This window comes from Lagopus muta, chromosome 7 (genome assembly GCF_023343835.1).
Source record: "Lagopus muta isolate bLagMut1 chromosome 7, bLagMut1 primary, whole genome shotgun sequence".
Taxonomy (NCBI): Eukaryota; Metazoa; Chordata; class Aves; order Galliformes; family Phasianidae; genus Lagopus; species Lagopus muta.
In genome coordinates, this window is record NC_064439.1 from 21321253 (window position 1) to 21335542 (window position 14290).

Here is a 14290-nt window from a genome sequence, read left to right on the forward strand (position 1 = left end):
TGTCTGTCAAGTGTGAGTTCTGTTTTAGTTTGGTTAATTAATTCAATGTTTTAATTTGCTTTCTTACAGCATTGCTGGAAGTGGACCAACACTTAAAGCCCCCAGATTAGTTGAAAAGCAGCAATCATCAGATGCATTTTTCCCCTACAAGGGTGGCAAGGTCACAGCCAAATCTCAAAGCACCACCACAAGTACAGGACAAGCTATCTCCAGCAGTGTACTGGAAAAACGGCAGCTTATCATAAGCAGGCGCCAGTCACCTACTAAAAGACTCCACGTGCTTGGAAATCAAGTTTTACAAGTGTTCCCAGACAGTACCAGTGCTTCTCAAAGAGCAGGAGTGTCTTTCTCATTCTCTAAAAAAGTCCCTTTGAAGCTTGAATCCTCAGCATCGGTCTTCAGTGAGAACTCTGAAGAAGGAAATGATTATAGTGAATCCCCCAATCATAAAACAAAGCAAGTTCTTGAGAGCTGTCATTCTGGTATACATTTGGAAGAGGATGTAAAAGCAAGTCTAGATAAAGGGACACCAATTCCACAAGACCAAATGGATTTGGACAACAGTGCATCAAGTCATGGAGCTGTGAAACTTAAAATGCTGAAAGAAAATGATAAATGTAATGTTAGAGAAATAGAAGAAGTCAGTGCTCATCCTTCACTTTCCAAAGTAAAAATGCAGTTCTCAAATTTGGATTTTTCAGGTTCAGTAAAAGAAACAGAACAAGAGAGCAAATTGAATGTGTCTGAGCAATTGCTGGAAACACTTATTTCACCTTCATGCCAAGCTAGCAGTTTCTGTATACAATCAGATACCTACAAGCACAGCAATGCACACCTCTCTGAGCTCCCCCAACAGCTATCACCTGAGCTGACATGTGCAAGCTACATTAATGACTGTCCTAGCATGGTAAAGAGAGAAGGATCTTTAGAGACTTCAGAAATTAAAAACAGGAATATGGAAACCCTTCCAAGGAAGACAGTGGTTAAAGAGGCTAAGCTCCAGGCACTGCCTTTCCTCCACGTAGTGAGCAAGGATGGCAACACTGCTCTGCAGTGGCCAACAGAATTACTTTTGTTTACAAAAACTGAGCCCTGTATTTCATATGGCTGTAATCCACTGTATTTTGACTTCAGACTCTCTTTAAATCACAGGGATGGTAAACAGCATGAAACAAGCAAAGAAGGCTGTAAAGAGCACTCTATAAATAAGACTGTGGATGAAAATGAACCCTCAGGTTTAATAAAACACAAGCAAACGTCAAGTGAACAAGATAATCAGTTGTTGAAACCAAAGAAGATGAAAGGTTCCCTAGATCCAAGAAAGGCCAAGCAAAAAGCTGAGTCAGACATAGGGAAAGAGATGAACAGAAATGGTCAAAAATACATTTCGGATTATTTGAATGAAAATATACCCAAAGTGCCTGTCTCACAAAAGGATTCTACCACAGAAAAAGATCTTCATACAACAATACTGAAAAGATCTTTAAGGCATCATTTCCATACCTGTGAAAGAAAAAAACAGAGCATAAGAAATGAAAGCATTTCCTTTTCTGCTTTTATGGCCAGGATTAAAAAATCTAAGGCTGAAAAGTGTGATTTAATTTATTCTGAGGAAAAACATGAAACCCAAAATGGCTGCAGACCCATTCAGAATGTTGCCAGCTGCAGCAGTGACATAAGTGACAGTGGAAAAGATTCCGGTGGAAGTTTCCTTAGTTATAAATCTGGTTCAAATAGCAGGCATTCAGAAAATGAAGGATGTGAAAATTACTCAAGATGTTGGAGATTCCCATCTCCTCAAAAATCCTGCTCTGACAGACATTCCAGCTATTCTGATACTTCAGTTAGCAGCACAAGTAGCTACATGAACAGTTCCTCCAGTCCCACATTGAACAATCACAGCAGAAATAATTTGCTTTTTTGTTGCAAAAGAAAAACCAAGACAGATGAATGGCACAAATGTAAACACAGAAAGCACAACTGTAATTTCACTTCTGATGATGCAGATAAGGATTATCTTTGCCATACTAGATGTCACAGAAGTAGAAACTGCACACAGAGGGGCACAATTAAACATAAAAAATGTTCAAGACGTAAAGTTTTACAGCACAGAGATGGTTCTAAACACAGCAGATGCAGACACTGGCATTTTGGCAAAGTGCACAGTAGAAGTAGAAGCTACAATGACTCCAAAAGTTCTTCCACCACAGGTTCAAGAAGCAGTGATCGATCATCTTGCAGCAGAATATCAAGAGAAAGCAGTGCAGGGTCTTTCTCAAAAGAATATGACAATTATGAGAACAAAACAAGAGAGGACACAGAAAGAGATTCTAACATCAACACAGGAAAAGCTGAAATTGCACATTATGAATCTCTGAATGGAGATAGCCAGTCAAAAGACTTTCCTACCTGCTCTTCAGAAACTTCAACAAAAGATGTATGTGGAAGAAGAAAGTCACTGACAGCCAAGTTACTGTTAGAAAGGGTGCAGTCTAAGAAAATCCAGGAACAACTGCATGATTCAGAGAGATTTTCAAACACGTTTGTTAGAGAAGTAAAGGATCCCTCACAAAGTCACTCTGAACTTCAGTTTTCGTCATCAGTAGATGATACAACATTACCTTTGTCAGAGAAACTGCTAAACATTGGTGAAAATGACCTAGGGCAAAGTGCAAGTCCATTGGAAAGTAATGTGAAAAAAAGCAAATGTGACACTTCAGAGGTAACCCATGTTGCTCTTTCAACAGGCACTGATTATGATCACTGTCTTTTTAAAGACACTGTTCAGATAGGAACAGGCTATCAGAACCCAAGCATGAAAAGGAACGCAGCAATAAAGGAACAATCCAATCTCTTCATTAGTGAAGTGCAACCCTTTATACAAAGCTGTGACCCAGTACCAAATGATTTCCCTGGTGCTTTTCCCTCTAAAAGATATCCTGTTGTTGCTAATTCAACAGAGACCAAAGAAGAACTACATGATGTGAACATGGACTCAAACCGGGCAGAAGGAAGTTCAGACACTGTTTGTGATAATGCTATGCAGAAGTACAATGATACAGTAGATGACCGGGAAGCGTACAGTAAATCCATCTCCCCTCCTTTAATGCAGCAGCCTATAATGTTCTCACCAGAGGAAGTAGACAAATATAGGCTGCTGCAGCTGCAAGCCCAGCAGCATATGCAGAAACAACTCCTGGCAAAACACCTGCAAGTTTTGCCTGCCCCAGGACCAGCTGCCTTCTCTGCAACACCAGCAGTTCCTGCCATCCCTGTTCAGCAGCACGCAACAGTCACCACCATACACCATACACTACTGCAACGCTTTGCAGTCTCAGCAGCTGTACACCCCCATGGCAGCCATCTCTCGTTTGCACACCTCCATCCCCTCTCTCAGGCACATTTTGCCCCTATATCACTTTCTCCGTTAGCACCAGCTCTCATTCCCACCCACCCTGCTCTGCTGACAGGACACCCATTGCACTTGGTCTCCACCACCCCTATTCACTCTTCCCCACTGAACTTCCCCCTACTGCCACATACTGCATATATCCCAGCCTTATTTGCACCGCAACTGAATGCAGCCACACCTCCTGCTATACACCCAAATCCCATTGTTCATCCATTATTCCAAGGGCAAGATCATCATCACCATTCTTGCTCCAGCCAGACTCAACAGTTACCTACAATAAAAGAAGTTTTCGGTGTTTCTAGCTATTTAAACTAGTCCTAATGATTACACCTTAGCTCCAAGGAAAAAAAAAATCTATTCACTGATCAATCACATATCTGAGGAGAAAAATCTACATTTTTGCCGAGAGCCCAATGGTAAATTTGAAGTCCAAATTCTGGCTGACAGCATATGAATGTTTATTTGGTTCTCATATCACAACATAAAAGCAGTTTTGAAGTCTTGTGATACTGTCACAAGAAGAACGGGGTCTGCTAATATCATCCTGCAGGAGGTTTAGAAAACATTCTGAAGTGAAGACTGTGACTGTCACTAGGAAGAGGACCACAGGATGTAGGCACAAAAAGACCAAGAATGTCAGCAATGTTGGGTGATTTAAAGTAACATAATTTAAGGTAGTGCAATCTTAGTGCACCTCAAAGGCTTACTTTTATGAGAGTGTAAAGGCAAATTTCATAGTTGGTCTGTTTAAGGTATTTCAGAATAAGCCAAAGAGAAAGCATTTGGGACCACAAGTACCTGATTCTTTCTCCCAGCCAAGACAAGTTCAAGAGACTCAACAGCAGTGGGTGATAAATTAATACTGGAAGAAGATGATCATGGGACCATCTCAATGATACATTAATGATTTTATCACAGATATGTTGCTTTAACAGTGTAAAGAGGCTGCAGCCTAGCCAAAAGTACACGACAAAAATATTCCCTTAGTATAGGAGGCTCTTAGTTGGCACAAGCAAATTACTACTTTTGTCCTCCAGCCAGACATACAAGAAGGCAGTAGAAGTAAAGCGATGAAGCCAAGTTCTTTGACATTGCCTGCTGTGGCTTTAGCATAAGATATTTCAGGGGTGGGGTGCAACATCCCAAAGTTCCAATGCAGCTAGTGTTGGCCTTGAATCTTGGAGGTCCCTGGCCAACACCATAATATCTCTTTCTTGCCAAGCAAAGCTCTGACATGTGAAAGAATCTTGCCCAAAGTATAAATAACAAACAAACATTTCATCTCTTTCACAAATGGTCTCATGGTCAACTATGCTGTGATTCTCATCATTTCAAGACATACTGAATCTAAACAAACATGCAAAGTTTCTAGCATGACTTCCCAAGCACTGGATTAACAAATTGAAATCTTGAATCTCTAATGTAGGAAAGCATTTACCTGACCATCAGGGTTAAGTGTGATTGAAATCTCGAGGAATAATTGCATATCTGGAAATATGTGGGGGGCTTCAGCATTATTTGGATGGCACGCTTTGAAAATTTTTAAGTTTCTAACTAAACATTGGACACATAGCAAGAAATTATGATCATAATTATGGTTAGACTGCAGATCTGCTTCTCAGTATAACTGGACAGTGAAGAGTCAGACAAAAAATACTTATTTAGATTTGAAATATTGAAAATAATGCCAATTCCTTTGCAATAATGTAGTGCACAGTTGCTGATGTCTATTTTACATTCAATATAAAGCACATTAAAAACTTTTGGTGGATTTTATTCCATTATATTTGGCTATCTAAAGAAGCTGAGAAATCTAACTGAAATTAGGCTGAGTATTTAAAATACAACTTGAGACCAATATTCTAACTTAATTTTAGTCAAACTAGATTGATCCACTGCGGTAAAATGGAAGTGTTTTAATTTCTAAAAGCAGCTCCTTCAGCAAGAACTGCTACTTTGTCAAACATTTCAAATGTGCTTACAAGTAGTGACTGCTTGTTTTGCAGTCGACTTTTAAAGTTAAAGGTTCACTGGATACTTAATATTTTAGCCATCAAATAAAAACTGTCAGGAAAAAAAACTTTGGAGACCAAGTAGAAGAAAAACATTTTGTTATGATAAAAAGAGGCTGAAGAAACCAGCATCCTCAAATGCCTTTTTCATTGCATTCCCAGTTGATTTATTCATTTCATTTACAAAATGGGCTCATGGTATTTTTTGAGTTACTTCTCTTCGTTAATTTTCCTATTCTATTTGCAGGGTTTTTTTTCAAATGAAATTATTACTTCAGAAGTTCAGAAGTCAGAAATTTCTACAAATATACTAAAAATATATTATACTAAAAATATACTAAAAATAAATGTTCCCATAGTTTTAAAATCCTGTCTCTTTTTTCTGGCTGAAAATATTCCCCAAATTAGATTTGAATGTAAATATAATTTCCATACTTCCAAAACATCATTTTCTGGAAAACAACCTTACTTCATTGAATACAACTTATTGACTCTGAACATGACTCCTCAATTCCTCAGACTGAATTCTCTCTCTAGTGGTTCACTTGTAGTTATATCTCTGTAGAAACACTTTGAATTGTATATTTAAATGGAGCAGGTCAACCTGTGCTCTGAGGCTGATTGAACTGCACCCCTATCACAGTTTCAGGGCTAACATCAAATAACTAAAAATATGCATTTCAAGCCCTACAATTTTTTTTTTTTTTAATTTGCAGGCACAATTCCACTCCCACTGAAGATAAACCAACTACTCTTATTGTCTATAGTAGTTCACTTCAAGCTTAAGTGGATAACATTGAGAGAAAAAACTAAAAAGGAAAAAAGACAAATCTCATCTTACACATACACACTTATTTTTCATCCCTCTTTCTTACAGGCAAAATTACTACTGCAGAAAGTGCTATGGCAAGAAACCTCATTAATTGAAATTCAACAGAATCCTACTTAGTAAACCATTTATGGGAGGCAAATACATTACTCTCACAGTACATGCAATAAAATGGGAACCGAGTCATAGGATGTCCATATATCATTGCATATACCAACAAGGATGACCTCACAAGGTGAATGAAAAGACAATAAAAACTTAATTTAATTCATGAAGCAATGGGGATTATGATTTTGGTAGTAGTAGATGGAAAAAAATTGAGAGATTAAAAAGTGACAGAAACAGCACAGTAGCAAAACAACAGTCACTGACTACAACAAAGGGAATGTCCAATATGGTTCTTAGTACACAGAAGAGATTTTCTTGGAGAAATGTAATAAAAACATCAGCACAGCTGAGATGATGTATTTGCTGCCATATTTATGTTTCATCAGTAATATACTTTATATATGTATAATTATTATTAAAAGCATAATTGAACCTGATGGTTGGAGCCATGCTTCAGTTCTGACTTTATTTACACTAATTTTTAGAAGAGTTATGGTATTCTGGTGGCAAAGATATATACATTTCAAGTTAATAACCTCTTTTAGCTCGATTGTATATTCTTCTTGCATAATCCAAGGAAACAGATCACCCACACTGCAAAAGTCTAATAACAGAAACTTTTGAAGTTCCATAAGGATGAAAGCTCTTAATTTTTATTTTATTTATTTGGTAACTGAGGCACTTCTGGAATACATTTAACATATTTGTTGTTCAAATTTGCATAAAAATGCCTTTGACCACATTGATTTTAAAACTGTTAAGTTTGTATTTAAAACTGGATAATACTCTGGCTAGTATAATATGTAAACTAGTAATTTTGTTTTGTATTCTCTGTATAAAGTGTTTTATATTATACAGTAGCTAAGTTAATTGCACTATTGTACATGCAATGCGGCTTTTTTTTTTTTTTTTTTTTTTTAGGTTATTCAAGGAATTCCTGGGAATGTAGTTTAATGCAATAATTTATTTTTTTTTTCCAATAAAATGGCTTACTGGTATAAAGAGTGTCAGTCATGTATTTTTAATGTAAAGCATACCAAAAGGCAGCAACATAATAAAATGCAGAATGCTGCAAACACATTCTGTATTTTAATCTAAGATTTGAAATGCATTTAATTCATCCCTGAAGTTTCTTAGAATGTTTCCTAAAAATTTTAGTATGTGTTACAAAAGTGGGTTGTTTAAATGGAACTGAAAATAAATATTCCTTTAAAAAATTATTCTATGTGTTTCTTGCAAGTACTTTTAATTGATCAACATCCTCCTGTATACTTTTATGTACTGATCAGTTTATTTAAAATTACACTCATAACTCATTTGTTGGGTTCCCCAGATAATCTGTTTGAGCTATAATTCCCATTTCTCACGCAGAATATCCTTTAGGGAAAAAGCTAACAATAAGATCCAAGAATCAACTATACTTTAATTCATTTTTTTGAGCATTCTTCAAAATTTATCTTTGTCAGAATAACTATCTTCTATCCACGATATCCATTTTACTTTGCATTTTTCCAGTTTGCTTATTGAATACTTTTCTTCTATCTTTTATTTATATTGTAAGCTTTCTGATGAAAGACTTCAGATTTTCTCATATGTTTACAGACTTCAGCATCCCCAGCTACTGTTGTTTTACTAGTAATAATTCTAAGACTTGTTATAGCTATTAACATATAGGTTTGGAAGTTTTATATCTCCAGGTGAGCATAAAGACTGAGGCAATGGAAAAACATGAGCATTGCATGGATACATGCTGTCTTTTGAGATATGGTGTGGCATATTCCATATTCCTTCAAGTCTATACGCATAGCCAGAAATAACTTGGCCAATCTCTGGGACAAACTCAGTCTGATGTGGAGCCGTCTCATGACTCAGGCATTCAAGAAGAATTTTGAAATCACAGTAATCAACAGAAACATAATCAACACTTGTACATAAAATGTATCCAATTCAATTGAGATTATTCATCAAATACAGATTTCCAGTTGAGATCAGATCTCATATGTTTGTTGTTGAAAAACTGTCATATTGTTTTTGACTAGGACATGATATGTGAGGAGAAAAAGTTATTTGCATTTCCCTTTTCCTGGTAAAGGTAGCTATATTTCCCAAATGGCAATGTGAGTACTTGTTCAAATAAGCAGAATTTGTCGTTCACTTGAGCATGTTCTTCATCAGGTAAAACTCATTTTACTCTGAAAATCACATAATCTGGGCAAATAAATGTTACCCTTTGTTACAGTTTGAATCCCTGGTCTGTCTAATACCATGAGCTTAACCTGATATTGTGTGTGTGCATGTGTATATCTATATCATGATTCATGCAGGCCAAACCTACATTCAGGAAAGCTACTCCCTTCAGTATGAAAAACTAACATTTTACCAGACTTCAAATATCTTTAATCACCAGATGGAGAGACTTTATGGAGAAAACAAACACACATTTAAATTAAAAATAGAAGGCCCAACAAAGTTATTTAGAGACACTATAAAAGTAACCAAATCAAAACATAAACAACAACCATACTTGTAGCTACTTAAGTTTCATTTCAGGACACTTTTTTTGCTTCTATTAAAATACTGTCAAAACATACTGCCAGTGTCCAGCTTTAGCAAGATCCAGGCATTGCTTACATTCCACAGGATCCCAATTAAGCAATGGATTTGCTCCTATAGATCCCATCTCCTCCTGGTGTGGGATGAAACTTTCCTGCCCTCTATAGGCTTCTTGCAACTCCAAGGTGAGCAATTGGCACTTCTTCCAGAACTGTGCTGAGTACTGTAACTAGAATGCACCCAGTCCTTGGGCAAAGTCTAGGCGCTGTTATCACCTGGTCAGGCAGTACAGAAAAATGAAAGGCTGAAAAATCACTTAACTACACTGGCTATAAACAACTTAGCTAGGGTGCAGATGGACAACGCTGATTTTAAAATATTCTATCTGCCCTCAACCACCACACACAGGTTTCAAACTGCACAGTGCAACATTCATTTTCCTCTCCTCTCCCTTCTTTTCTCCTCTATTCTCTCAGGTCTCTCCAGTGTTGTGTTTCACTGCTCAGTCCCATGATCAATCATATCAGCAGAGCTGCAGAGGACAATGAGATTAAGGCAGAAGAGGAGAAGGAAAAGGATGCACAACATAAGAAGGGAGGGTAGAAAATTATTAGGCTTATTTTCTTCATAGATTTTGTTTGAATGTCTGTGTCTCCATGCAATGTGAGCAAAATCATTTCCACTCTAGTGGGAAAGTCTTCCACTTCAGAAATTAAAGCCATTATGCAAATATAAGCAACCTAAAATAAACTTTATACAGACATAAAGAATCACTGGGAGCACAACTCATTACTTCATTCCTCCTAGAAACAACACACAACCATAACATGTGAAGGGATAACAGGGAAATTGCAAGTCAGTGAATTGTCTTGCTGAGATTGGGGAACATTGATGTCATGTTCTTGAATGTTTCTCTGCCCCAGGGCTAAGGGAAATTAATTCATGAACATTTCAGGTCAGACATACTCTCCCTGTCTCCAGCACCATCAAGCTCAGCCTTAAGTTCAACACTCAATCCATCTATCAATGCATAACAATTTTACAATACTTTTCATTATCATTAATTAAACACATTATTTTCCTTATCAGAAAACACAGACGAACACAAATAGCCAATTAGAGAAATTACATACAGAAATAAATCTGCAGTTGTAGTAATGAGGATTTATTCTAAACAGCTACTGCTTAAGAGTGACCAATATGTTTTGTGAACATACTTAAAAGAGCCCTTCACTGAGAAATCAAACTGTAAATACATGACTGCATTAGAAGAATCAGGCCAAACTCTTTTTTATGACCTAGCTATAAATCCCTCAAAATAAAGATAAGGAGTAAAAGCTGGATAGACTTGCATGAAGCAATGTAAGCTGTTCTGCTGCGTCTTAAGTGCACATCTAGAACTCCCACTGCACACAAAAATCAATATTTCATTCTTATGAACCAATAAACTTTTTTGACCAAATACATTTTCCATTTGTAAATCAATAAATTAAATATATTTATCAATTTTTATATAAAACCGTTCTGTGTACTCCAAGCTGAGTATGTGTGTAAATCAGCAACACTAATAAATAAATCACTGTGAATGAAACAAACCAATTAGTTTCAGACAGCTATAAAACTATGTCTATGTAAAGTAATATGTTCTACACAACAATTCCTGAATTATGTTCTGCTTTTTCTTTTTTTTTTTTTGCAAATAATTTATGAATTGATTGCATTCTACAAGTCCCAGTAAGAAATCCTGCAGAATTTAATAGAAATAATTATATGTGTTCATATCTGTGTTTGTGTGTCTTCTTAAGAACAATCGGATTTAATAGAAACTTCTACACCTGACAAAGAATCCAGTACGTAAATCAGACATAATTACTCCGTATTCCTGCCCCTTCACCCCCTCCCCCCCCCCCTTTTTTTTTTTTAAATGGAGTTGTTTTCATAGTGGAGGAACCATAATCAACAGTTACATGGCTCCACTGGTGAAAAATAACTGCCAATCCAGAAATTCTTTTTTTTCTGTTCCTTGCACTTAACAGGTGTACATTTCTGAGGTAATGCTTGTCTGTGAGTTGTCCACATTGCTACAGAGAAGCCCGACCTCCATCATGGAAGGAGAATGCACTAGCAATGTTTGAGTTGAGGCTCAGGACTGCAGGTCTGCAAATGTCAAAAAGAAAGGAAAGAACCAAATTGGGCTAAAATTTTTGAAAGTTAAGATTTTACACCTTACCACTCTACATAGAAACATGTTCATACATGCTTACATGACTAATAAAGAATGAAGTCCTCCGTGTTTCACTTAGCAATTATACCTACCAGTCACAGCTCTTTTCAGAAAGGAGTATGGTATCAATACCAGACAGACTGAGAAGCCATACTTTCTGAAATATCTCATTTTAAGTCCCATTCCATTTTTGTGTTTCCATTCCACAGGAGTGGAGAACATATGGATTTGAAGTAGGAGATCCTACTTAAATGCTAATTTTTTAATTTAGGTTTCCAATGCATACAGTTGGATCCAAGGATAGATATCCAAGTCTTAAGAATTTATCTCTTAAAACATACAAGTTTATGCTAAATATTATTAATGTTGCTATCTCTTAACTGGGACAAGTTTCTCACTTGCACAGAAGGCCTGGATATTTTCTCTCTTATAAACAATATGCAAACAAGACCTGGAATACAAAGGAATGATTTCAGGATTTTATTATGTCTCTCTTCCTGAGACAGCTTAGAAGCTGTCTATAAAAAACAAAACAAAACAAAAAACTATCAAGTGAGATGATTCTTAGTCTAATTTTTAGTTTGCCAGTAGTATCTTGAAAGTTTTCTGTGATTTGAAATACTTAATTCTTTTATAAATATAATCTGTAATTATAGTACTTATATCTACTTCTGACATAGTACAGATTTAATCCTTAGTAAAGTGCTTATATCTCATGAGTATCTCTCTTTCAGTTATGTTCTATAACTCTAGTTTTTCAAAAGCTGAATTCCCTAGTTTTACTTTTCTTAAATAATGTGTTAGATAAGCAGTTCTTATATGATTTTTATTGAAAATTATATGGGTCAGGGTGAATTATAATGTAATGATTATAAGGTTATGATGAAAGCTTATGACTTGAAAATAATTGCCTGTCATTCCAATGTCATTGGCTCCCACTTGCTTTTCACAAGAGAAGGCTCTCAGATGCTAAGGGCCTGGAGTGCCAAACTGGCAAAGCAGAAGGAAGCAAATGAGCACGAGGGTTGCCTGTGAATTATAAAGGTGAAAAGAGAGGACATATGCAAAGTCTGAATAACAGTATTGCATTCATGATACTTGGAGAAAAGGGTGCAGAAAACACCAGGAAAAGGTTAGGTTCGTTGTAGACATACCTAGTCAGGTTTGCAAGCTCAAATAGAACCTCAGATGAGTACCTATCATTACTGATGTTGACAAAATGAAGTTGATTAATTTCTGGTAGGATTTTTTTTTTTTTTTTAACCAGTGGCAGGCTATAACTCTGTCATGGGTTTTTAACAAATCGTTGACAAACTTCTTCAAAAATGATTTTTTTTCCTTATCTGCTCTCAGTCCAGCCTTAAGACAAAAAGGTTCAGATAAGAATGAAAATTAATGGACTGCACAAGTGTTTCAAGAAGTACACAGAAATATGTTTAGCTTTTGAGTGAATGTTAGATCACTCCTTACTCTTCTTGATGTGATCTGCTTATTCCTACATTGGGAATATTTGAAACAGCAGCTTATGGTGTAATTTTGAGCAACCACAAGCAAATAGCATGAAACACTTCCACTTGGGAAAGCTGGTTAATTTGGAATTAAGAACAGGGGAAATGAGTCACAGTTCCATTCAAAGCTGAAGAAACTTGTATGCTTGGTGAAAAGTTACTCTAAATGATGACTTAATAATGTGTTAAGTGGAAAAAAATGTTAATGTTAAGAAACTCCCAGACTGAAAACTCTGTTGGGTTTAACTAGTATTTTTTTTAGGAGATAAACTTAACATCTTTTTCAGACAAACAGCCAAAGAACGAAAAACTGCAAGGATAATTTAAAAAAATATCATATTTTTATAACACATCAACATATTTGATAACGTTTGATATATATATGGTCCAAAGCAACCAGGATGGCTTTCACAAGGTTCTTCCTAGCTTTTGTTACCAAGTTCTTCATAGCAAAGTTCATAGAATCACAGAACCACCAAGGTTGGAAAAAACCTCTAAGATCATCCAGCCCAATTGTCCACCTATTACCAACATTTCCCACTCAATCATGTCCCTCAATACAATATTTAAACACTTCTTGAACACCTCCAGGGACTCCACCTCCTTGGGCAGCCCGTTACAGTGCTTGACCACTCTCAGAGAACAAGTATTTCCTAATGTCCAACCTGAATCTCCCCTGGTGCAACTTGAGGCCATTCCCTCTAGTCCTATTGCTAGTTACATCAGAGAAGAGGCCGGCTTCCCCCTCACCACAACCTCCCTTCAGGTAGTTTAGAGAGCGATGAGGTCTCCCCTGAGATTATCAGCATGTTTCTGTATGACAAATACCTTTATTTACCTTTACCTTTAAAATCCTTCTTGAACTCTGAAATTCGTTTCAATTGTGCTACAGAATTCCTGTTACCCATGCAACACAAATCCTTTCTGTCTGCACAATTGGAGCACTTCAATCATGTCAAATCTCAGACAAACCTGATCAAATCCAGCAAACACAATTACTGAGAGTCATACAGCATTTTCCCTTGTTGCTAATTCAATAAATACTTGGATTAAAAATGTTCTAAGGTCTGCAGTTGGAAGAAAAGAGTCACATTATTACCACTAGTATATTTTCAAAGCACAGCAGAGATATTTAGCAATTAGTTCTCATTGCAGGCAATTTAGGCTTTTTGATCTTTAGGTTAGAACACATTGGCTAACGTACAACTTCATTGTTATAAAAACATCTCAAGGGTTTCTCGGGAAATTGACTTTAGAAACTCCTGTTATATAGAGACTTGACTAGAAGGATCAGACTTGTTTAGACTGGGTAAGTCTCCTTGGCAGGTTGGAAAACTGAAAACATTGTATGAACTTACATCACAGTCCTATATGACAGCTCATGTTAGAAAAGCTGTCCTGAAAATAACTTTTCCTTAGAATTTCTCAGATCTGCATGAATCCCAGAGTTAATTCACCATGCAATATTCCCACTGAACAGTTTTCAAGACTAGGAAAGACAATAAGTACCCCATTCTTACTTCATGAAGAATCTTAATATTGAGTGAAATAACATCTTCATCTTATACTCTCTGATTTTGAGCATTTAAATTTCCTAAGATTAGTCAGTTCTGGGTCTATGTCTCACCTGTACTGAGGGCTGCA

The 14290-nt window shown here is 36.4% G+C and overlaps 1 protein-coding gene and 1 long non-coding RNA gene across 4 annotated transcripts in view; one reads left to right on the top strand and one right to left on the bottom strand.

The window, feature by feature from the left end:
- Window positions 1–7640, top strand: part of ZNF804B (zinc finger protein 804B) — a 213856-nt gene extending 206216 nt beyond the window's left edge. For both annotated transcript variants that reach the window (XM_048950852.1, XM_048950853.1), the window contains exon 4: window positions 70–7640. In XM_048950852.1, coding sequence (XP_048806809.1) covers window positions 70–3727 — 3658 coding nt within the window. In that variant the 3' untranslated portion in view covers window positions 3728–7640. The remainder of the gene's footprint in view (window positions 1–69) is intronic.
- The window catches only part of LOC125695854 (uncharacterized), a 310620-nt gene that overhangs the window by 53480 nt on the left and 242850 nt on the right, over window positions 1–14290 (bottom strand). The window lies entirely within an intron of this gene.